The sequence below is a fragment of the Centropristis striata genome, chromosome 7, assembly GCF_030273125.1.
Source record: "Centropristis striata isolate RG_2023a ecotype Rhode Island chromosome 7, C.striata_1.0, whole genome shotgun sequence".
NCBI lineage: Eukaryota > Metazoa > Chordata > Actinopteri > Perciformes > Serranidae > Centropristis > Centropristis striata.
In genome coordinates this window covers 30,766,691-30,792,607 of record NC_081523.1, presented here as the reverse complement: position 1 = coordinate 30,792,607, position 25,917 = coordinate 30,766,691, and the positions used below count along the sequence as shown (strand labels likewise).

Below are 25,917 nucleotides of genomic sequence, written 5' to 3'. Positions count from 1 at the left end.
AGAGGGCAGCAGAAACCACATTAAAAAGGTGTTTATTGACTGCACAAGATATTTCCAATGATGTTTTGCATGAATGTGATATATGTCCCTCAATTTGGACCTTCCGAAGGACTCACCTTGCCGTTTCTGTTGGCCACTCTGAACGCCATGTTGGGTGACATGAGGAGCAGCAGAGACTCTTGCTCTGATAACTTCTTCCTCAGTCGTTCAATCACCTTTGGTCCTTTGGTGGTTCTCTACAGATTAGCAGCAGCAGAGTTAATGTGATGCAAGACATGTCTAGACATCTGTTCTATTCACGTGCTGATATTTATGTTCCTCATTTTATTTTAGTTTTGTCTTTAGACTTTGGTACAAAGCTGTCATTGTCCTGGTGTTTCTACGGGGCAGTTCCTCTGAGTAAACAAATAAATCATAAACCACATGTTTTCCTTGTGTTAAATGTTTGAGGTTTTAGTTTTAGTGTCAGTGTGTTCCCCATCTCTCCATCCTCACCTTCTCTCTTTGGATCTCGTTCTTGATTTGGGAGATTTTGATCTTCATGGCATCGATCTCCTCATCCTGGACCAGAGGGATGGGAGTGGACTCGCAGTCCTCCAGGGTCTGGAAGGTCAGGTCAGCCAGTGGGATGTACCACTTACAGTCATATTGCTGCCCTTTTCTGTTGGAGGACAAGATGTGTGTACAATGACACCATTTTTGCTTCAACCAGTAATTGCCATGTTGCCCTGCTCTTTCTTCACAACCACAGAGTGAAACCAACAGTACGACCAGCCACAAGCTTGCAAACACATTTAAGAAACTGATGGAAAAATTATACGGTTTATCTCCCACTGCGACTCTTTGTTGGTCGAAATAAAGCTGTTCTATTTTCAGCAAAGCAAAATTTATGTTAACAAGTGTAATGCCTGTCTGGGTGGAGTGACTCTCATTCCACAACAGGGATTTGGATCTTCCAGGTCACAAGCCTGCATCTCTAACCCGGGGCTGGATGCCGACCTAGACTCACCCCGCAGCCTGTTTCTTCAGCTTGGTGCAGAGCAGCAGGTCGGTGAAGAGGAAGACGTGGCGGAGTTTCCTGGAACCTTCGACCAGCTCCACCATGAAGCGATCCCTCAGCAGCTGACGGTTCTGCCAACAGGAAATCACAAATCACGTCATTATACTCATAGTATGACTTGTTTATCCCAAATACATCCCCAATCATTTATTTTTTTCAGTAACCCATGAAACTGAGTGAGAATGAAGGTGCTTTCAATCACAATTTTACATTATCTAATTTTATAATGATTCTCAGTTTAAACTGCTTTAATTTGAGGTTCACAAGCAATGATTTTGTGTACATGCTTAGAATTATTGTTCAGCCTGCGGTGTCAGAATGCTACCAAACCTCAGCGAAAATAAACAAAAAAAGCTTCACAATAAATCAATTGTGATATGGCCAAAACAATTCTAGAGGTTGCATGTGGTGTCACATCATCGTCTGTATAAGTCCTGACCTTCTTTAACTACCAGAAGAGCACCAACTGGTGTAATGATGCATGTTTGTATTCTCACATAGCTCAAATAACCACTGTAACTAAGTACAACTTCACAGAGCTGCTGGTATGCCTCTAAGTCTTGTTCATTTTGTGTTATCGATCATACTTTTGTGCCGCTTCGCTCAAATAATGTTGTCCTCTAATCCTTGTTGATCCATCCAGCCTCAGGGTGGATGTGATGACATGAGCTCTTCCTGCAGCGGCGTGCATCCAAATTCCCTCTCTGCCTTTTGACCTCTGGGCTGAGGCTGTTTATAGAGACACTGCCCATGTGAGACTTTGCCATCCCATACTAACCACAGTTCGACAAAAACAAGGAAATCACTGCAGCATGGTTTTCCTATTTCTACTCCAGTTCAGTGCTGGCTGGTTACAGGCCTGCTGGTAAAGACCTCATACATGTTCAGCACTGTCCTGGTTTTAAAAAAAAGCAGCAGGGTGACATCCGCTTATTGTTGTGACACAAGCATGACCACAAATAGTCAATAATCCAATGGAAAAACAAGAGCTGTACCGGCGCTGTGCTCACACCCTCCTGGCACTGGAATCTGCTTCTGTTTTTATTATGCACTATAATGAGACGCTGAGCAGCGAGGCATGTACAAGAGGTGAAGCTAAACAAACTCACGGGTTTGAATGGCCATGGTAATTACAGGCAGCCACGGTGCAAAACATCAACAATGGGTGCAAATTTAGTCGAGAGATGATCACATAAAACAACAACAACAATAACTCATATTTCAAACTGATTGTCATGTTCTGGCTTGTTATCTGTCAATCTCTTTGTGGAAATTCAGACTTCCTCAACTTTATACAAAAGAATGTTCCCAAGAACTTTCTTTGATTTAATATCCCACCCTAGTGGGCAGGGCCAGTTCCCAGAAAAAACAGAGGAAGTTCTCAGTCAGGTCATCTGAGTCAGATGCTTGGTGTGGGGGGACCGAGGGGTCAGGAAGCACGGGGAAGGTGGTACACACCCAGTGCAGAAGGCTGCTCAGACAGTTTGGTTGATAATGTGTCCTGCAGCTCATTTCTGGGAAGCAGAGTTGACACTGTGGCAGGGAAGGATGGGAGTGAGCGCCGAGGTAATGGACAGGTTTTCCTGGTTTGCAACACAGAGACCCCTCGCCTCCAGTGTTTGCGCTGCTTTGTCACAAGCTTCTGCTACACTCCACTTCCTCCACAACTAAAGCAGACAGGCTGGGATGAGTCAGCAACAACCTGACTCACACTTCGGTTTTATTGCAGCTTCCAGACACCTTGTGCTCAGGGCTTTTTACCGTCAACAGACAATATATGACAGAAATTACGGGGGCAGATATGATCCTGAATTCCACAGTGCTGCTGTTCTAGTAAGGAAATCAAATAAGTGAAAGTGTTCTAAAGTACTGTACAGTATTTATTTTTAGGACAAAAATAAACCTCAAGTCCATATCAAGTCTGCCAACCAAGAACTTTAGTTACATTTTATTTCATAACCTGTAGCCCAAGTACCTGTAATGATTTAGCCACATATACGTTTAGCAACATAAAGATGTCAATGTCAGGCTGCTGGTCAGCCCATCAAGACTGAAATATCTCAACAACCGCTGGATGGATTGAGATTCATTTTGGGACAGACATTACTCTCACCACCGGGATCATTTGTAAGGACTTTGGTTGATTTTATGACTTTTCCTTGACCAACTATTGGATAGAGTGCCATTACACTTTTGTCAGTCTCAGCCGTACTTTGTATTTAGTTCTAATGTTCAAGAGTTGTAGACTTAACTTAGACTTGAGACAAAAAATTGATGACTTGTGACTCAACTTGACAAATGAAGACTTCCAATTTGACTTGGACTTTAACTGCAAAGACTTGTGACTCCACTAGGACTTGACCCTTTTGGTATACTTGATACCTTCTCCCAGAGATATGGATTTGACTTGAGTCACTGTTTTGATGACTTGCAGCTTGACAGAAAACAAATGCTTGAGACTTGACTTGGAGTTAAAAACCTGTGGCTTGACCTGAGACAGAATAACTTATAAAGTTATTAGTTTTTTGTGTGATTACATTTATTACACTTACACTATTACACTGAATGAAAATAAACAATACAAATTCAATGTATTGTCATACTGTCATACTAGATGTGGAAGGTGAAACTGCAGTTCCTTTGTGGAGGTTGGGACGTGACTCGCCTTACCTCACCTAAGGACTTGACTTAACTTGCCCAAGAAAAAATGGCTTTGGACTTGTTTGAGAGTTGGATTAAATGAGCTGGGTTTAAACGTTTTTTTTAGTGTGCCATAAATCAATTCAATTCCCTTCATTTTCTGAATCTAGTATTAATTCCCTGCAAATTCACACTTAATTCCCTAAATTGTTTGGACCAATCCAATGGTATCTCATCAAGTTGCAGGAGAGAACCATGAAATGCAATAAATATATTTTAAAAAAGCATTTATGATTTGGAATATATAATTACTCTGCTGTTAAATGGAATAACATTTTGTGAATAGTGCATTATGACTTGTTTAGGATTCAAAGTTTAGGACTTGGGACTTGACTGCAAAGACTTCAGACTTATTTGTGACTTGCAAAATAATCCCCTTGTTAGCAAAATGACCAAAACACATGCCCCTTGTTAACCTGTCACCACCCCCTCTCCACCCCTTAGCAGAGAAACTGCAGGGCAGAGGGGTTGTTTAGTTGTCAGAGTAGTCTGCCTGAATCATTGATCCGTTATCAGGTCCGTGCAAGTGAGAATCTATGGCCCTGACCATGACTCTGAAAAATGATTGGGAGCAAGCGGGCTTAACTTTGCTGCGGGTGATCAAAAGCAAACTGCAGGTCCAGGGATTTTGCAAACACTATCCAGAAGGATGAAGGCAACAAATGAATTTGAAAAGACGATTAAGGCAGATGATGCTAGCTGGCTGCACAGTCCCGCTCTGAGCAGATATCTGTATCAGTAAAACCTCTTTTTAAAAACGAGGGTGGAAAAACAACGTAGCTGTATTTACTGACCAAATGTACTGATAAAATTAGATTCACCATTTTTTTTCTGAATCTGCTTAACACACACTGGAAAGGTTCTTCCCCTCTGTTAAAATGTAACAAGTCGCCTATTGCGTGTAAGTTCACTATACTGGACAAATATTAAACCATATACAGCTAAAGCAGGAGTCAGTATTGTGTTGCCTTCTATCGTACCATTCAAACCACTAAATTTGTCCTTTGCAAAGGGAACAAGCTGTACCTACTCTTGTTTTTTCTTCTCCTCTACTCAAGTCCTTAGTGATTATTAAATACAACAACCTGGACTACATGCAATCAAAATTGCTGGACTTTACGTTGGTGACAAACCAGCAAACCCAGTGTCTATTAAGTTTCTGTGTTCTAGAAGAAGCTGTTTTATTTATCTAACAAACACATATTTTATTTGCGTTTGGTTGTGTGTTCAGTGCGCCGGAGCACATTTATTTCTCCCTGTGGAGTCACAGTCATTAGTATAACCCTGAGATGATGAAATGACTCAGCTTTCCACACTGACCTCTCCCTTCTTAACTGTCATGGACTGTCTGCGCGGGGTGATCTCTTCATTTATACTGGACAGAAAGTTCTGTGAGATGCGCAGGGCGTCTTGTAGCAGCGGGTAGTCTGGGTGGTTGGAGGGTGTGTGCTTCAGGAGGTCCTAGAATAGAACAAAAAGGGTGACAAATTAAATCCCCAAAACTCTCTTCATGAAGATGTTGCTTCCGATTTGTGTTTGCAGATTGACTTACATGCAGAACGAGTGTGCTGCGCGTCACTCTGTCCACGGGTTTGTAGAGAAGAGCTGTGGAGGAGGAAGAGTCAGCTCAACAGGCCCAGTCATAGCTCAACTACTTTTAGCAATATTGATTAATGTGGAGGCTTGCCATTCTTTTCACTCAATACTCACTTTCCAGTGAATTTTTAGCTGACTGGTCTTTGCAGTCCTTTGTGCTTTTGACCTTGAGATTCTGGCAGGAAGATAACACCAAAGGGAATGGTGAGAAAAAATACCCTCATTAAATCACTGCCCCACAGCGCAATTAAAACATTCAGCACAGCTATAAAGAGCTGCGTGGCTTTTACACAGTGAGGACTGCTGAAAACTGCCCTGTCATCACTTGTCTCGGGCAGCTGTGCAACATCAAACCGCCTGCCGCAGTCCTGCTGTGTGTAGCGTGATTACATACCTCAGATATCTCTGCAAACTGAGCATTTGCCTGGCAGCACTTGTCCGCCGTCTCCACAGCAACCTTATAGTTATCCACAAAGGCCCGATACACTCCAAGCTGGCTCGCCTACAGGGCATAAGAAGAGCACAGAGTGGATTCAATCCTTAACAGTGAAGGTGGATTTTACTAGACTTTGATTGCAGTTGGATCATTTGCAGTGTCACTGTATGCTGTGCCCTAGCATGAGTTGGCATAACAGGAGGAATTGTTTGCTCATGTGTCTATAAATCCATGCATGTATGTGTGTTTTTCATCTTTTTTTTTAATTCAACAGCAAACACTGAGGTAGCTCTTATTCAGCGACCTCCTATAAAGCGTTTTGTTCTCCTTTACTGCCTGTAATGTGGTGAAGTGAGGCTTTTATCTGGCCGGGGGATGACTCCAGGCAGTCTACTCACATGTGCACTGCAAGAGCCACTGAGCATTGCTAACAGCCAAAGACTCCAACCTTTTCCCCCTGAAAGTCCCCCTCTTTTTAGCGATCATTAATGATCAAGGCATGACATTTAAGAAGTGCTATAATTATGGTGGTCTGTGTGATGAAAAGCCAATGTTGCTGTGAGGTTTCATGTTATTTGATGCTTGGTCTTCTTATCCAAGGGAGGGTTTAAATCAGTTGTACTTAGCTTACTACAGCTAAACAATTCTTCAGAGTGCTTAAATAAGTATTGCAGCTTTTCACTTCCAATCAGCCCAACACATACTTTGTACTCCACTGCTCTCAGTTTCATTGTTTACTCTACAGGCTGACAATTTTCAGCTGCATCCAAGTTCGGTTAGAGGGATGGAAAAACAGGTTTCTGTTGCATTGGTTGTAAAACATTGTCATGACATGTTTTCCTCTCAAGTGACGCCATGAAATAATTCAACCATAAAACATGTCAGATGATAGTTTTAAAATATTTTACACAAATAAATGGATTTCCAACATCACTGAATTATTGTTGGCACAATTCTTCACGCACTCCACATAAAATATGAACTTTTTTGTTTCTTTGTTTGTTCAATTAAAGCTACACCCCTGATTCCAAAAAAGTTGGACACTTTGTAAAACCTAAATAAACACAGAATCCCTTAAATTCAGAATGATTGTTTATATTTACAAAAAACAATAGTTTCCCAGATATTAGATATCTGGTCTTTGTGCTGTATTCAACTGAAGGTAGGTGAAAGGAATTGCAAATAATTTAATTGACAAATACAAATATCATTAGCGTACCAGTTTCTGGAAGAGGTCGCCCACACACTGCTGGTGGCCCCAGTCCTGGATTCGGGGCAGCAGAGCATCATAGAAGTCCTTGTGGATCTCATGAAGCTCTGGTACTTTGAAGAAAATTGTCTCTATCTGCTGGATGGTCAGCATTGGTTGGGAAGTTGTGGCTGCAGCTCTCAGAGGCTTCATGGGCTGGAAACATAGTCACAGTCCATATGTAGGAAACAGTCACTGAATGTACGGTATGAAATAATAACCAATATGTCTTTCAGGCTTATCTTTAACAGAAGTGTGCCAGTGACATGAAATAAAAGCAGAGTTAGTATTATTTATGTTGATGATATTGTCTATATAGTTTTCCATAACAAGGTAAAAGTATACAGACGGCATTACCACATTAGCACATAAACACAGTTACAGGGGCAAGAGACCTATAAATATATCTTTTATAGGTTCCTTTTACATGACACTACCTACCTTATAGTGCTAACTACATTACATAATGTTAGCAACCATAAATTAAATGATTTCAGCTTTTTACTTGCAAAAGTAAGAATGCATTATTTTTTCTTTCAAATGTCAGATATTTTATAATCTAACCTAGTTATGTCAGTTACACAGCAATATCGGTGAACATTGCTAACTACATTAGCAAAAGTTAGCCACCATCAATTGAATAAATTTGTAAGAGGAAGAATGTGTTATCTATTCTTTGAGAAGCTATAAAAGCTATGAAAGAAATACATACAACATATGAGGAGTTTTTTTAAATGTTGGAAACGCTTTCCTATCATAACTAACTGAGGAAATCAATGTAGCAACTACATAACTAACTGTGTGTCTGTGTGTGTGTGTGTGTGTGTGTGTGTGTGTGTGTGTGTGTGTGTGTGTGCTATAGGTTTCACATACTATCAGTAGGGCCTCCAGGTGGCTGAGATAGGTCTCCTCACTGGCCAGGATTCCTGACAGAACCCACTTTCTCATCTCCAGCCCCTTCTCCTGGTCCAACTCCACCTGATCCAAACATGGTGGAGACAGAAAACAACTGTCAAACATGAAGGGAAGGCATTCTCCAACACAAAAGGCTCATGATGAAAATAAGATAGGTTTGATTGTGAATAAACCACCCACACACCTCTACAAACCCCTGGCTGCAGATATTGTTGTTGTGGGCTTTGGGACAGACCAGATTTGATTAAACTCTGTAGGAGTTTTACATTCCAAGAGGCCTGCACCAGAGACTCCTAGCATCTTAAGGAAGACTAATGTGTTTCTAGCCCAGGAGTTGTTATTCCAAACAGGTCAAAGCCATCAGTCATCCTGGTGCTATCATGTCAGTATGAAGCTCACTGGACCATTGAGACGGTTGTATAAGCTCTGACATTATATTCGCTAGATTTTTTTAATGCATGCTGGCTAACCCCACCACCCCCCGCCACCCACCCACCATCACAATTTAGGCTTTGTAGATCACCAAGTGTACACATCTGAGGAAAAGAATACCGCAGATAGGAACAGAGGGGGAGGGGAGCTGCGTCTCTTTTAAACATCTGTTCGCCTACAGTATGTTTGCTGAGCTTGTATAGTGTTTGTCAGCAATGCCTCGCCTAAAATACTGTAAAACACTCCCATCTGGGAGCTGTATTGTCAAGTGTGGATTTCATTGTAGCCTCAGCTGAAGGAGACTTCTTCTGTAGTTTTCTTATGGGTGCTTCACTTTTTTCTTTCCTACACCTCAAGTTCAGTTTACTTCTCCTACAGAGCACTACTCAGCCTGTGACAAAAGTTGTATAATGGCTCTGGAGGAGCCTCCAAAGTCTGAGAAAATAACACCAATCATGTTGTCATTAGCGGAAGCATAATACTGAAGTGACCGTTCACACTACATTTTAAATACTTTGTCAGTACGAGGATTTAACCCAGAAAATGCCAAAACACAAAGCATAAAAACATAAAGGGGAAGATGTTGTTCCAGTGCAAACCAACAAATACAGAATTGAGATTATTTAAGTCTCCAGCATGTTAAAACACAACACGGGATTGTGATAGCTAGAAGGAATATCCCTCTTTAAACGGAAGAACAAGGTTTATTGAAAATGTTGGTGTGCATGCCACAGAGGTGACAAATCGGTGCCATTGATTTACAATAAGCAGATTAAGCAATAAAAATAACATGACCTGAATTTAACAAAGGCTTTAACAAATGATCTGCTTTTGTTCTGAGGAACAATGTTGGGATTGATTTTTTTACACCACAAAATAAATCCATTTAACACATTACAATAATATTGTAACGTACTATTCCAATGACTGTAACTAAAATGCTATATATTACATTACTGTAATAGTAACTTTTGATCACAAGATGAGAAGTCACATCTGCTAAAAGTGTTGGATGGAGAGAGGACAGTGAAGGACAATGCAGCAGCCAGCAGAGCAGCCAGAGAAAGATGAGAGAGAAGCAGCAGCAGCACTGTGAGCTGAGAGACACATCTAATGTGTCAGAGATGTTGGTGGGAGTTGACCCAGTAACTTTACCGATAGGGTGGACTCCAGAGAGCCAGAGGACTGGGTGTCTCGGCTGCTCCGGCTCTTGGAGCAGAGTCGTGGCGAGGAGGACGGGGATCTGCTGAAGGATAGAGGGTCGTGTCGAGGCTGGTGCTCCTCTGAGTGCTCCAAGTCGTAGCCATATGATGGAGGGGTCTCATTGTAGGGAGCCTCTGTGAGAAACAAAGGACAATAGTCACATCACATGGGGTGTCATTAAACTGTTAGGCCGTGCAGTAAACACAGACAGACATCATGGGGAAAGCTGCAAACTGAAACATTATTTTTTTTGTTGGTATTCAAACACCAAGGAGATGGTGCTAACAAAGCTATTTAGGAACTGACTGAAATATAGTGAAATCATTGTTAATCGTTTTTATCAATGCAGTTGGTATCATGTTTATATGCTATATATTCTTGAATAAATGTGTTTTATCAAATTGTCTTAAACTAATGTGACACATAGTGTTATCACACTGAAGCAGTGGTAGGATGTTTCATCAATGGAGGGCATTCCACAACAGATGATGATGGAAGTAAATAGTAGTAGCAAGAAGGCAGACCGATTTGTTGTAAAAGATTTGTTTGTTTTTGAATCAAAAAACATGCACTATTAATGAATAATGATGATAATTTCATGTTAGGCTCCATCCTCTCCTTTGAGGCTGCAGAATATTAGACACTGTCATGATTTTCACCAGCTAGGAACTACAGCCTGCAAGATTAATAAGTCGGCCTGTATTTTCCGTTGATATTGGACTGTCACGAACATATCTGTATCTATTGGTACTGCCGTAAGTGTTGTCTGAAAACTGCATGATTTTTATTTTTTTTATTTTTACAGAATTTTATTTTTATGTATTCTTTATTTTAATAGTCAGCAATTGACTGACACTGAATGTGATAAATTGTATGTATAATGTATAATAATGTGAAATTATGTAAAAGTCTCCCACCAGACAAATTTTAAAGAATGTAATGTAATGTTGGCTATGATTTATATTTTATTTAACATGGTGTCCCCACATAAAGAAAAGAAAGAAAACTTTAAGAAGGGCCTGAAGCACATCTCTTCCTCCCTCATTTCCTTCCGCCTTTAGGTTGAATGGTGAAAGAGTAGTGCGGCAGTAGTGTTGGCGTCTCATCTATTTTCTCCATTAGGGGAAACAGTAGTGAGCCCCCAGACTCAGATGAGAAATCTGTTGTGAATCGGTGACTTGCTGACATATCAGAATGTTTAGTGTAGTTAACATCTTTTAGCTTGTTAATGTTGTGCGTTAAAGGGTTGGGGGTTTCGTTATTTTGTCCGTCCCCCGTATATTAAGCTTAAAAATAAAATAAGGACATACATGTCAAACAAAAGCCAAAACACATCAGTATGGTCAGTTGACAATAAGCACTTAGCAGCTTGGTGTTTTTTTTCTGCCATTTGTCTTTATATCAAATCCTCTTTTAACCTTCATAAACCTGTGACCTGCTCAAATCTACCACACAGCCTGTGCCAGCCATCAAGGGCCCGTGCCAGGCGAGTGGATAAGCCTGGGAAACTGCAGGGGCAACACACGTGCTCTGCCCATGCCAGCCTGGCTGTACAGTGTGTGCTTCCTTCAGGATAAGAGAGAATCTGAAAGACGCTGCTGCATCCTGGTATAATATTCACTTTGTGAGTCGACTAATCAAAGAGGTCTCAAGGCTCAGGAAGTAGCACAGTTCTTCTGGAAAAATATGAAAAATAGGCAGAAAAGATGTTCAGTGTGAGACTGGAAACCCATATGTTACACCATGCTGACACGACAGAGGATGTGCCAGAAACAAGTGTAACAATTCACAAATATGTGTTGTGCTCATCATCCCTGTGATTTCAGACTTTTTAGGACACCCTGAAGATGAGGATCAACAGGCTCTGTACTCTGTAATTACTGTCAGCCACCCCTGACTCACCAGCACTTATCATCATTATCAAGGCAAGGATGTGGCAGATGCAGAATAGCCATCTCCAACAGCTGTAATAAAAATAAAGCAGACGTCTTGCAATGTGAAGTAAGGTATGTTAAGAAGGGGCTATGAAACTGGTTCACCTCGGCTTGAAAACAGGAAAGAGAGGATTCCGGAAACCGGGGGAGGATAAAGCCGAGTCACCCTAGAGAGGCCTGGAAAGACAGGCGGACTGACAGGATGACATCCACAGAGGCCGTGACAAAGGACTCAAACAAACACACTGGGCCCAGCAGAGAGGCAGAGAGCTGCATTGACTGCTTGAGGAAGAGAGGACTGCAGGCCAAACAGCTTCAGAGCACAGGGGAAGTCCATGTGAAAGGCCACTCTGTGTTCCAGGGAGATTATACATCAACCCCGGCTCTGGATGAATAACACATCCTCTCTCAGGCAGCAGCCTCGGACTCACAAACTATCTCCCTCCAGGAAAAAGAAACAGTCAGAGCTTGGAAAAACACTACAAAACAAGAATGAGTTAAGAAGAGGGTTTACAAATGTATTCTTAAGTCAGCTGAGTCATTTATTGGAGAGTTTGTAAATACACAGGGTGTGAGAAAGTGGACATCACAATAGATCCTTAGTGAGCACCGATGTTCTAGCGAATACAAGGACCGCTACTGAGGAAGTGTCCAGGCAGGTCTGTCCGGAAAGTTCAGCAATTCATCTGCTCCAGAGCGGAAACAGGCTTTCTGCACAAGGTCATCTTTTAACAAACAGCTCTCCCACTCCTAACACACACGTTCAGCTATCATATTTACATTCCAGCCCACTTTGATGCCTTTTGTGATTAAACACTCCACACTTTCAAACATAAATAAAACTCTTTTACTATTTCCAATAAACCATGGGAACTCATAATGCAAGGCTATACTGAGGACACTCTTGCCTATTTTTGTTTCACCATGCTATGTTCTGTGTAACCTGTTCTCATGCCCTTTGTTTGTCCTGATTGTCAAACAGTTTGTAATCTTTTTAACAGGAGCTGAACAAATAACCCAAAGTAGAGACTGCTCTACTTTACAACCTGTAAAACCAATGTCCAATGTCCAATTGTGTCGTCAGCTATACACAAAAACCTAAATACTAAAAAACATATATTCAAGTTGATGTCTGACATGTAGACCTTGTTGAATTGCTTTTAAATATTAAAAGTTCTCTCAACATTATGGTTATATTAAGTGTTACTTAAAATGTAGTGTACAATACAATACAATGCCTTTCCAGTTGCTATTACCAAAAAATCTTTCTCCTTAAAATCAGTTGCATTTGAAGATTTTGTCAAAAATACATAAGAATCAGCCTTACAAAAAACCAACATGTGTAATATGCTTGTAATTGTAGAATATTAACTATTAATAAAGATCATAAATTAAAGATTATTATGATTATTTGTAGTATTATAATTAAAGATTCAGGTACAGTATATTCACACACAGTTTGAGAAAAATAATGTGTGACTGAACAGTAAAGCATGTAAACATGTTCTAGAAATAATATAATATGTCCCCTTTAAATCCCCCATATTCAAAGAAATATTACAGGGACATGATCTCAGTGTTCTCGATGGTAGCCACAACTTAGTAAACAGATTAAACTTCAATCAAAAATGTCTTGTCTTTTTGTCTGTTTACTTATCGACAAACATGTACGTTGATACAGATATGTCATAAATTGGATTCCACTAAGATTACAGGCTCTGGGATTAGCTCATTTATACCGAAGAGGACTGAGGCCAGGTAGGAGAACATTTTATTATGCAGTTCAAGAAAAAAGTCAAAATGATGGGAAAAAGTTGAAAGTTTGAGAAAATAGTCAAAGTGAAGAGAATAAAGTCTTTAAAAAAAAGTAATAAAGTACACTTTTTTTGTTTGGTAAAGTTGGAAAGATTTTCACAGATTGGTTGTTCCCGCCTCAATAAGTCATCAGAGGAACACTGTTTTAAAGAAACAGTGTCGATCTGAACAGTTAGGTAGACTTTCATCATTTCATAAAATAAGCATTAACACAATATTTAAGGGTGTAGTACTTAAATCCCCGGACAAATTAATGAGCTGTTCTTGGATTGTTTTGGGAAAATCGTCTTTTATGTAATAAATATGATTTTCTTTAAAAACATATATTAGATGTGTTGAGGACAATCAGTTCGCAGTTTGCTGTCTGCTTTACCCAACTCAAAAAGTCGACTTTATTCTCGACACTTCGACTTTCTTCTCAAAGTGCATGATTTTTTTCCCCCTCCTCTCATTATTTTTTTCTCCTCCCTGACCCTAATCCTCTACCGTACACTTATACTGTCAGTCTACGAGGGAGAATAATGCCACACAATAGTTTTGATCCTAGAGGCTACACATCAGAAGTACGAGTGAAGAGACAAAGTTGTTTTCCTGTGACTGATAAGTGATCATTTACAAAGTATCACACAGGAGCAATCCTGTCAGTTCTACAGTCCTCTGTGTCTCATACCCAACAAGCTGCAGCTTAAAATGGTTTCATCTGTGCAATAGAGCTGTAATAAATACATTCTAATGACATTACATAAGATTGCTGAGCCCAACAGCTGTCGTCGTGAGCTGTGTGGAGCCATGGATCAGAGAGAAGCTGATTTTTTTTTGCACTGTCTCCGAACTCTGTAATTCTGTGTTTTTCAAGAATTTAATTTGACTGTATTCCCACAAGTCATGGTCTTATACATGTCAGATTAGTGCAAATCATAAAAAAGCAAGATTATGGTTGGAATCACCTTTTAATACACAGTGCCTTCGCTTTCCCATTACCACACTGACTAAAAATAGAACTCAAGGATATATAAGGACTCGGCCAAACAAGCGGCTCCTAACTTTCCAGTCTCCTACTGGAGAATCATCAATCATCATGAAACACTTTTCCTTCCTCCAGCATACAAACAAGAGCCCTGTTCACAAGACAAACACTGTAGTGTGATACTGGAGACATGTTGGATGTCCTATGATGACAAAGCAAAGACACATTCAAAGCCCTAATCCTAATCCATAGAGATGAAGTACGATAAACAGGCAGAGTGGGAGGGACAGATGTGCAGTTCAGACAGTGTGACAGCATCAGACAGTCACCATCACAGGAACAATCATGTGGTTTTATTTGACTTCACCAGAGTATTAAAAGAAGAGGGAACTTTCTCTTGGGACGCTTAAACAAATTATTTCTGTTTTCATGTTGGACTGAAAGCTTTGTGGTTTGGTCACATAGTGCTGCCTTTTCACTTCACAGCATGGTATTTGAATATGGGGAAGAATGAGCTTGTTGCTGGTTTTAGAAACAAAGATGGGAAGTTGCAATCAGAGAAGCAGGCTTTTGATCCAATATGGCCTATCTGGACCTCAATTAACTTATCTGTTAAAAGTATCACATATAAAATATCAATTCTGTTCAACTGATGGGAATAACTCTGGAAACAATTCCCAAAAAGAAAAAATCAAAGAGGTATATTGATTTGTCCCAGAAGAGCTGGAACTAGAATAGTAGCATCCATAATTCCCCATTTTACCAGTGTGAAAAGGCACAGTGCTGCCCAGCCTGGCACATTGACTGATCACTGATCAGTGAGTTTAAATAGCTCAAGGGGGACGGAGTCCTGCTTGTAAAGCTCTGACAAAGAGAGAGAGAATCATCAGAGCCCACTTATTGCTCCCCACTGTGAACATATTGACCATCCACACAAAGATCAGTCAGCTGATGGACAGAATTTAGATCACAAGCTCACAGAAATAAACACCTCATAGCAAATGTGTTGATCGATCCAGCTCAGAAACGGCTGGAATTGGAGTTTAAACATCTATAATTCACTGCAGAGCCAAAAAAAGGTACAATGAAGGCCAGCCTTTCTGTCGCTTCTCTAATGGTTGTATGGATCTGGAGAGAAAAGGTTGCACCTTTGGAAAAAAGAAGCAGAAGATGCCAATGTGAGATGTTGTTAAAAGCTTAGCACCGCTTTATGGCTCCAGCAAATGGATTCTCCTGCAGAATGTGCGGTCACTGGGGAAACAGCAGAGCAGGCCGAGCAAGCAGAGGGGAACTGGTTAAAGGGTGATGGCTCTTCAGACACTGGACGGACTGACCCCAGCCTGAGGCCCTTGTAGTTTTCCTCACTTCATGACAAGGGGAAAAATCTTAATAGATTTATCTTTAATGCACTCAACAGTGAATCTCTGGTGACTCTCTGGTTTGGTCTCCAGAATACAAAGAGTCTACTTGAATCCCACCACTTCTGAGGAGGAGCATTGTGTCCATCACTGATTTGCACAGTGGCACTCAAAACATGTCATCACACCAAACCGCTATGTTAATGAGCCTTCAGAAAGTGTCAAACTTCAATTAAAAACAGGGACAAGGGAGAGATTAAAAAAAGACAAAAAAAACCCATCACAATCAATGTGGCAGAGTCCCTTTAACCTCTTACTGGAACTGGGGCATCTATGGAAAATGCAGACCATTGCTGTGTGTTTTGGCAAACTATAAAAATGTTAGCAGACACATCATCATCACATCCTGGGCCATCTGAAGTGTCTGCTGCTTTGGGAGGCCCTTTAAACCACAGGGCTGGTGGAGGCAGTAAGGCCCACCAGCACTCGTCTCTGATCTGTCTAAAATTAGTGCCAGTCATTGAGCAGTGTAGGTCAGAACTGGGCCGCCCGGCCCAGCACACCTACTAATCAGTGTGTGTTGAAATAGCTCAGAGTGGTCAGACAACTGCTTTTAATGTGCTGCATAACGGAGAGAATCAAAGCCCAATAATTGTTCCAGTCTGTGAAAATAAACATACATGCCAAAACATGTAAGAACTGGCTATATGCAGATTAGGAATATGGTACAGTAGCTATTTCATTCTATGGGGGAATTATTTTGATCTTACTCATTTTTAAAAAGACCATAATTCATACTGGAGCCTTGTCTTTAAAGTATTCAAAGTCTTTAGGCTCATAAGTTTAATTTTTATAGAGAACACAACTGCTGACATTGCATATTATTGGCAGATGATGAACAAACTTCCATTTAATCAGCCACATGGAAAATGACAGTGACCTCCAGGTATGATCAAATATTAATTTGCATGTCTGAATAGAATTAAATATTAGTGAACCTACCTCACCTGATGTGCTTTCATGTGATTGGCTCAGTCATAATCTGCCTGGCAACACAGGTTTTACAGCATGATTGCTTTTATGAAACTTTTCCACATTAAAATGTCTATAAAAAACGACTAGAATATAATATAATAGAACCTAAACCTGATCTCTGCCCTGCGTCCGCCAAACAGCATCAGAGAAATGCTGAATTTTAACCTGAAACTGCTTAATTAAGTTGTTTTTACCATTTTTAATCAGTGAGTCTGTTTGTTTTGAAAGAAAGGAGTCCTTTGCATTCAGCTCCCAGTAAAAACCTCCTGAATGAAGAACATTGAATCTGGGGGAAGCTGACAGCTATGGTAGTGAAAACAACATCTCCCATGATCCCTTGTCCTTTGGTATTATTTTGATTAAGAGACCCTTTGAGCCAGAACAGTTCATGTTGTGTTTAAAGCTAATGGTGTGCGGGTTCAGTATGGAATGGATGAAATCATCAAATATTAAGAAATCATTTGCTGTGTTTTGTTAACTTTAAGTCTGAAAAGTGAAGCCAATGGAGAAGTGCCTTAAACCTGCATTCTTTCTAATAGCCAGTCTGTTTCGGACTTGACTCATAACAAGTTCATGGTCTCAAGTCTTTACTTTAAGTCTTCTTCAATACAGCATGATGTTCATTTTGTAAATGATCGTCCCATTTAGAGTAAAATAGACAATGAAGCAGGGTATGGTTTAGGAAGGAGCCTTATGACTGACAGGTCATTACCACAGTGTACTGTGTGTTTTTGTCTTTGAGCTTTGACCCTATCACAGTGCGTTTTCACTTCATCAAAGTAAAATGTAAAATTTTGGTTAAAATGTCTTGTCCAGTGTTCAGTTGGACTAAAAGACACTCAAAGGAGTCATTTGTTCATTTTGATTGATGGATGTCCCTTGCTAACCAAGCTAGCTAACTATCCTGAGTGTTAGCTGATGGCAGTGTCATTCCAGCTATTGATCCGTTCAGTGCATGCGCTGGTGGCAAAAAAACCCCAACATAGCAACGCAGAAAATACCAAACTAAAGGCTTTAAATCCATCCACAACCAATGGGTCATGTCACGTCCATTATTTGATGACAGTTTATGGCTTGGACACTATAAATTTAGAACAGAAACTGACTGACAAATTAGGGACATGGAGTTTGAGGTAAAGTTTTTTTTGTCAGGCTGCATCAAAATTTAGTCTAAAACAAACTCTGAGCAGCACTACAAGCTTCACGGGTCAGCCTGTGGTGAGAGAGGTGAACTCATACAACACTTAACATTTCATTAGCCGTTTCCCCCCACACCCCACAAGCAGCTGAGACATTCCATAAACACTTGGCCTGCCAGCCAGCAGCACAGAGGGTCCTTTGAGTGGGACCAGGGAGGGGAGCTGAGACTGCAGGACCAGAGGGCTGAGGCCGAGCACGAGGGAGGATCACTGAGCCGAGGGAGGCCCGCAGGCTCATAAACATGCCAAAGACTGTTTTTTCTATGAAGGTTTATCTATAGAAACGTGCATGTTAGTATGTGAATAGAGGAGCTAATTGGACAATATAGTGTGAACAGTCTTGTATAGTTTTAAAACAAGTGTTTTTGTTCTGTTTTCTGATGGGAAGGAACAAAAAGACTATTCATGGCTTTTACTGTGAGAGCAGCTGGCGATGCCTGGCCTGGTGTACTGATGGCCTGCCAGCTTTTGACCACTTTACCCAGTACACTGCACAGAAGAACAGGTGTCTTACTTACACACACACACACACACACACACACACACACACACACAGAGGGCTGCCCGACGTTGGCTGCCCTCGAGAGCTGCCAGCACTTCCTCTCGTAGGCCTACATTTTCTCTAGGAAAGGGTGAGGCGGGATTCTTTAGTTTCCTTGACCACTAAACCTCAGATGTTGATATCCAGGTACAATGATAGGCCTGTCTGGGCTTCCTTGTGGAACCTCAAATATTCATGAGTCTGCAATTAAACGGGGGGTGTAGACCAGCACTGGTGTGACTCCTGCTGAGGCTGCAAGTAGTGCCAATCTCTGGACTGAGGCCAAGACATTCAGACAGCCTTCATCACCTTTTCAGACAGACCATTTCTATTAATGTGACAGCCATCGCAGACAGACCTGTCTACCTACAGGAGCAGTGCTGTATCCTGACTGGGGCAGGTTCGGCTAAATGCATCCTAAAAGACAATCTGCTGGTTTTTGCAGAGAGATTATGATTAAACTAGAGAGATTTATTATTTCCCTTTTGGCTGACCTCTTCCTCTATGCCCTCTCACTGTAATACATTACCACACACTCAGACCCTTCCAGAAAGCTGTGGCCACAGACATGTCAGAGTCATGATGATAATTAATTATGGCAAAATAGACCCATAAGAGAGTTGGCCTCCTTAAAGGCCCACAGCTAATCAGCAGCTCTATTCACAGCTAGGCTTGACAATTGGCCTAGATAACCAGAAACCAGGAGACAACACTTATTCTTCTATTCATAGAAAAGGTCCCCTGAGATGTGTCAATTTTAGACTGGCTATTTCACCAAGATTTCACACAGTGATGCAGCTAAGTAGTAGCGGGACAAATGGGAGTTTGTTTGTGTCAGTTAGGAGGTGTTTTCTAATGGTAAGTCATCTTTGCCAGGCAGACATAGACCGCCACCATGCCAGACACTAAAACAGTCACATAACAGCAGCAGGGACCACGTCAACTCTCCGTCTGCTGCAGCGTTCACATGTTCCATGACAGGGTGCAGAACATAAACATACACACCAAATCTCACTGTTCAGGAAGCCTCATATAACCACTGACTTTATCGAACAGTTTATGAAGCTTTGTCTAACAGTCCATGTCACAATGCTCAGCTAACTAAAGCAAAACGCATCTTTACAACACTGAGATTAACTCAGCTTTACCAGGCTCATTTCATAATGTTACAATGCTTTATAATAAATAGAACAGGAAAAAAAAGGAAAAAAACTTTCCAACTGCTCCCTTAAAGTCACTAACCACAACAAAGAGCAGTTTATTGCAAAAACTTGTCTCAAAGCAGCTCCCTGCCCGAGGCCTAATCCAGCAACGTGCACAGTAATATTATTACAACATCAGAAAATAAATCCAGACTTCTGGTAATCCACAAAGCAAGGTCCACATGATGCAGCTGTGCCATTATGTCAGCAACAAGTCTTCTCTGGACAAAGGCTGCACCTCAGGCTCCGCAGCATGGTGCTTTGAAACAGAGGGTGTCAACAGGACAGGGTACATTAGAAGGGGATTCCAACAGATTTTACTCTGAAAAAGCCAGTTTACTGCTCATGGGACGTACAACTCAGCTTGTGAGTGCTCAATAACACATGACTGTGTCACAGTATCACTGAGGAGCGCAGAATTTAATGTTATTAACAGGATTGAATTATTACAAACTGTTTATTTTTGGCTATGTTTTAAATAAGACATGTAGAATAAAGTGATTTTGACAGAAATAGCAACATTTTAAGCTTTATTTTGGTTACTTTTTCTGAAAAAATCTTTCATAACCTATGATCGTTCAATGACTACCGACGAAAATGCCTGATTTTTGGCGATCTTTTCAAGAAAACACAGGTTTCAAACCCGCTGGTGGGATGGTACCACATCTCACAGTCTACTATCTGTATGACAGCTGAGAGCAGTATGCGTAGTGTAAGCAGTATAATGGCTGCGTAAAAAATGTATATTAACATGCTATTTAGTACGCTACAACAGTATGAGATTTTATAGTATAGTAGTCTAAAACCTGAATATGAAAACATACAGTACATTAACTGCATAATATTTCCAGAGAAATATCACAGAATGCATACAATATGCCAGCATAAATATCCCACAATGCAATGCAGGAATGACGACACCATACGTAACCAATTATGACGGACTGTGACAGCACATGGATATATTATAAGAACTGGAATACTATATACAAGAAATGGATACTGGACCAAAAGATGGCGCCTATTCAGTCGAAAAAAAACTGCACACCTGACACATAGGCCACAAAAGTTTTCAAGCTTCTGCATTTACTTCCACGTTATGCAGCCCGTTGAATATGCAAGTGTTTCTCCTGCTGCCCCCACTCGCAAATTCCTGCTTGGCTCGTAGACTTTACGTTGTTATGTTATCACAGAGTGACGTTATGGAGGGGAAAGTGAAGAAACAGAGTGTAAAGCAGAAAAGGAGTGGTTGGGTCAAACAAACACAGGACTTTCACCCAGGAGACTGGCATTTGTGACTAATGTGAAAACAAAAATAAATTATGTCATTTGAAATAACGTAACTTAACTTCTGTGCATGACATTTCTACGTCACCAACATAATTACTTAACTCCAGGTAGTTAAGTCAGCTATGTAAATACATCACTTCTGGCTTTTAAATGCATGTATTTATTTATTTTAATAAATGCATACATTTTAATCTTTTATAATGCCTAATCATGTATTATTTGTCCTAACCTTAAGGAAGTAGTTTAGTTGCCTACATTTCACAATGTTAACATGCTTGCTGTCAGGTATAACAGTGTTGGAGCGGAGGTTGGCGCAGGTTACAATGAGAGCGTCGTTGTTGGGTATACTGCGTAGCGTGCAACTTCAGACAGCAAATGTGTTAGTGGCTCACTTAGAAGGAGCTCAGTCAACTCTTGAGAAAATCATGATACCATCGTGATGTCAACAGGATAATCAGCCTGGGATTGATGACTACAAATTTATCAGAAAGCATGCACTGCAAACTGGAGGCATGGAGCTTGAACGACATGGAATTCACCAAAGAAAGATAAGACAAAAATATAAGAATGATACATTATGGTTAACTAGTGCAGTGCCTGTAGGAAGTATGGATTTGTACATTACATGCCACACTACAACATCTGTAACTCCATAACACTTACTTTTCATAAGGTACGTACACAATCGAGCACATACACATTGAACATTGATATTCGCTAGAAACTACTCGAATATTATTGGAAAATCGAACCATGTAGCGCACTTTAAAACTCCTAAAGATAGGTAGGCTAAATAGAATTACAGATGAGATGAGCCAGGCGTGGAAATCCAGAGTGAATTAGGTCACTGACCAGGTGTATGCCTATCACACAATGGGGCGGAGCTCCCCTAAAAGGCGTCCGATCGGAAACAGTGCAATGCCGCAACACGTCCTACGTAAATAATGATATTTTGAAAAATTAATCTATAAAAATAATTTTATAGATAAATGTAGGGGCTGGGGTTTCTGAAAATTCTGAAAGTCTCAGTGACTGCTGCGTCAAGATTGAACAAGTCCTACAACTTTATAGAAGTGCTGTACCAAATCACTTTACAATCAATTGGGACCAGGTTTTCCTTAAAGTGTATTTCAAGCAGATTACTCTTTTTTTTGATAAATGCATTCATTTTCAGTGCATCTGTTCTTGGTTATTTTTCTGCCAAATGAATAGAAGAAGGAGCTATGAGTGTGATAACAGTATGTCAGCAGTGCTGGGCGACAAATGGCACACTGGAATGAGGCAGACACAGGTCCAATGGATTTGGACATTTCAGTCATCTGGGCAGCATGCTAGCTTACACTTCATGCTGATTATATCACAGACTATCTACTTGTTCGTCACATGCTTTGTGTCAAAGAGCTTTGGACTGGATCACCTTATATAACAACACACTATTCTGCTCATCTGTTTAATCTGACCCACACTAGATAGCACTTTTTTTGAGGGGTAGAGGCAGACAATTTTCCAGCTTCAATCCTTAATACTCGCTGTGTCCCAATCCCTCTTTGGCCTCAACCAGCAACAATATCCTCGTGTCCTCGTGTGTCGTTCGCTTTGACAAACGTTTGCACAGGGGAACACTCACTCCTGCTTCTCCTTCTGTCCTTGGCATTACCAAGTTGCCTCGACCACCCTCCTTATCCCACTTAACATTGTTATATTGTTAACATGTCAATACTCTTGCTCAATGAGTGATTCTCCTATTGTGTTCACGCATAACAACAGGAAACACTGATGGTAGGCGTTTTGATTGGAAACCGCGTGACACACTTTAAGCCCCTCGATCCTCTTTTTTGAGTGAGTTGTCAGGGCTTTTTCCTACCCGCCTCCTGTAACAAAGAGACTCCCTAAATTTATCACGCTAGACAAACCCCTTTAAGTTAATTACTCGGCACCAAGGACAACAACACTGATGTGTGCTGACACGAAAACACTCAGTGTGGACAGGGCAGAGCGACTGGGAAGCCTGGGGGCAGTCGATGTCTCAGTCAGAGCATATCTGCGAGAGTGCTGTAGCACTCATCGAGTAAAGAGCAGAAGGGGGCAAAAAAGAGAGGGCAGGCCTGCTTACAAAGGGTAAAGAAAACACAAAGAACTGAAAAACCACTGGGTTACTATTAAGAATGTGTGAATGCAAAGTCTACCATATCAATAACATCCTATCGTGGCAGGCTGATTTTTTACAGGCTCCAATTTGTTTAGTGTCTTTTGTTTAAAGGCTAATCATGCTTAAATGGAATGGGTTAATTTTCCTGACACACTCAGAAAGGATAACAGCTGTGAGGAGATGAAATACTATTCTCATTAACAGAACAAGAAGGTGAATTTTATCAAACCTGGCCTCTTTTTTTGTAGGCCACATCAATCATAATGGCTCAGTTCCACTCAAGTAAACCTGCTGAAACCAAGGAAAATAGTAAAAACGCTACAAAAAATGTGTTTCTAAAAAATAAGTGCATCATAATCCTGGCTCAAGAAAACATTTTAGGGATGATTGAGTGTATGAGGTCAAAGTATTAGGTGCAATTTACACATCAGTGACTTACTCTGGATCAAGGCCAGATAAGGCAAGCACAGACATCTTTCAGACAGTGATTAGAGGGCCTTTAATGTGCTTTTTAGTACTTTATCATCTCTGCACATTAGGATACTTTCATGTTTTTAATCCTGAAAATGAAAGGTTGTGTGAAGTGTGTCTTGTAGACCTACCCAGATCTCCTTGAACACTGTTGTCATGAGATGTCCTGCTGGACGTGGTGGAGTTCCCATCACTGGGCCAGATCTGGCCCGTTTTACGCACCCCAATGATGGAGGCCTCGGACACCATCACCTGCTGCTTCAGACACTTCTGAGACAGAGGTGTGGGCGGGCTGCTGCTTTCAAAAGACTGCTGGGAGTGCTGGGACGGTGAGCGGCTTTTGTCCCTGTACATCTGATAGGTTGTGGGGCTGGGAGACACGTGGCTGGACTGGCCTGAGGAGAAGTCCTCCTCGCTGGATGTTAAGTTCTCGTTGGAGCTGCAGTCTGGTGTGTAGCCTCCTCCCACATCATCAAAGCTGCCGGGAGAGTAGGAGCGCCTCGGCCAAGTGAGGTGTGCCTCTTCGTCTATGCTGTGGTCCCTAATGTGGATGACTCGGGTGTCCCCGTCAGCCATCATTCCCCCAACATACACACTGGTGTAAGGCTGGCACTCTGCTGGCTGCCGCTCAGACTTCCCCCCAGTGGAACGGATCACACTGTCTTTCAGGAAGTGTGGGCTGACCTCGGCGTCATCATACGACCCGTTGTAGCTGCAGTTCCCCTCAGTTGATCTGCCTCTCTGAACAGCTTTGCTGATGTCACCTGAGGCAGCCGAAAGGTTCCCTGGGAGCGAGTGCAGGGACCTCTTGCGCTCCATCTGCATGGCCTGACTGCCCAGGGTGCTGATCTTGTCTGAGACGTCCCTGTCGTTGACTTTGACCAGCCCTCGATCATGATGGTACTCCATGTTTACATAGAAAGGTTTATCCTGACTGGCCATCACTGACAACCCTCTGCCATCTCCGGCTGTGTGAGAGTTGGCCCTCCTGATGCGCTCAAAGTTGGACCTCAGAGCTGCTACTGAGCCTGTGCCCACTGGGAAATCAGGAATCTCTGACTCCTGGCGAACAGGTGATACCCCACCCTTCTGTTTGGCCGGGGATGCACCATCCACCTCTCCTTCTGGATGTGGTTTACACCTGGCTGTCTTGCCAGGCCCTCTCTGCTGCTGCTCCTCCACTGTTACCTCATCTGTGTGGGACCTGTCTGCACCACTGGGCATGTCTCCATCATTCATTAGAGGTGTGCTTTTAAACCCCCACCGCTGTCCATCATAAGACTTCCTCTCTTTTGCTAGCAGAGTCTGCAGGTAGATCATCCGAAAGCGCTCCTTGTTTACTTCCTTCTCCAAGTGCCGGATAGATGCCTTGCATTTGTCCAGCTCTTGTTCAATGTTCCCCAGTGAGTTCAGCTCCATGCAAGGGGGATCAGACTCAGGGAACTGGGCTCTCCAAGCTGCCACAAACCCCACCGGTTCAACCATTGTTATTAATAAACTGTTCAATCAACTAACAACACGCACATATACATCATGAACTGGACTTGCCTGCTTACAACCTAAAGCTTCCATGCTACAGTACAGAAAGGAAAAGTGTTCTCCAGAGTCAGGAAGGATCCACTTTACATGGAAGAAAAGCTGTTTAGTTTACAGTCTTTACTCACAAACACAAATCCTACAGAGGCGAGATCCAGTCTCCTTACTCCCTTTGGCACATTCCAAGAAATGTCAGTTTATCCTTATTCTCGCACTTGAGTCCTTGTTGTGTTCGTTTATTCTCTGGAGATCCTGTCTTCCTCTGTGTTTGGTGTCAGACTGACTCGCAGCTCTCTGGTGTTGTGGCTCTTCGTCAGCGGTACAGTTGCAGCGGAAAGAGGAGGGGCTACATGGATGTGATTTAGGCTTACACTCCAGAAACATGAAAAAACAACAATGATTTGTCAAAATGCTGTTTCCAGTCGAAAGTGGAGTTTTCAGATAAAACTGATTACGACAAGAGCAAAATCACTGAGGCATCTGTTCCCGAGGAAATGTTGCAAAAGGCTGAAACAGCGATGAGACATATGGACTCATGAGGGAGATAAACTGACACTTTAGGGGCAGAAAACGACCCACGGTGTGTGAACATGAGGGTTTTCTGCAGGAGGGTGTTGTCTTCAGGGTGTTCACTTGAGGTGGATGAAGAAAAACGAGGTCCCGACTTTGTAAACAACTCTATCTCAAATTTAGCCTTGGATTTTACCCCCCAATAAAGAAAACAGCTAACTTAATATGCCCCCCCCTGTCCGACCTTAGGTCTAGATACGTCTCTTTCTGACACAACGCACTTGTCCGTTCAGTTATGCTCTGCAAACTATGGTTAATC

General features: G+C 41.6%; 1 protein-coding gene across 1 annotated transcript in view; it reads right to left on the bottom strand.

The window, feature by feature from the left end:
* Nucleotides 1-25,878, bottom strand: part of si:dkey-91m11.5 (PH_BCR_vertebrate and RhoGAP_Bcr domain-containing protein) — a 37,637-nt gene extending 11,759 nt beyond the window's left edge. Inside the window, exons 1-11 of the mRNA XM_059336584.1 lie at nt 23,684-25,878; nt 9,544-9,725; nt 7,915-8,019; nt 7,012-7,197; nt 5,751-5,858; nt 5,471-5,531; nt 5,313-5,365; nt 5,081-5,221; nt 1,010-1,131; nt 496-661; nt 117-236 (exon numbers count right to left, since the gene is read on the bottom strand). Of these exons, the coding sequence (XP_059192567.1) occupies nt 117-236; nt 496-661; nt 1,010-1,131; nt 5,081-5,221; nt 5,313-5,365; nt 5,471-5,531; nt 5,751-5,858; nt 7,012-7,197; nt 7,915-8,019; nt 9,544-9,725; nt 23,684-25,037 (2,598 nt within the window). The 5' untranslated portion in view covers nt 25,038-25,878. The remainder of the gene's footprint in view (nt 1-116; nt 237-495; nt 662-1,009; nt 1,132-5,080; nt 5,222-5,312; nt 5,366-5,470; nt 5,532-5,750; nt 5,859-7,011; nt 7,198-7,914; nt 8,020-9,543; nt 9,726-23,683) is intronic.
* Between the last annotated feature and the right edge of the window lie 39 nt (nt 25,879-25,917).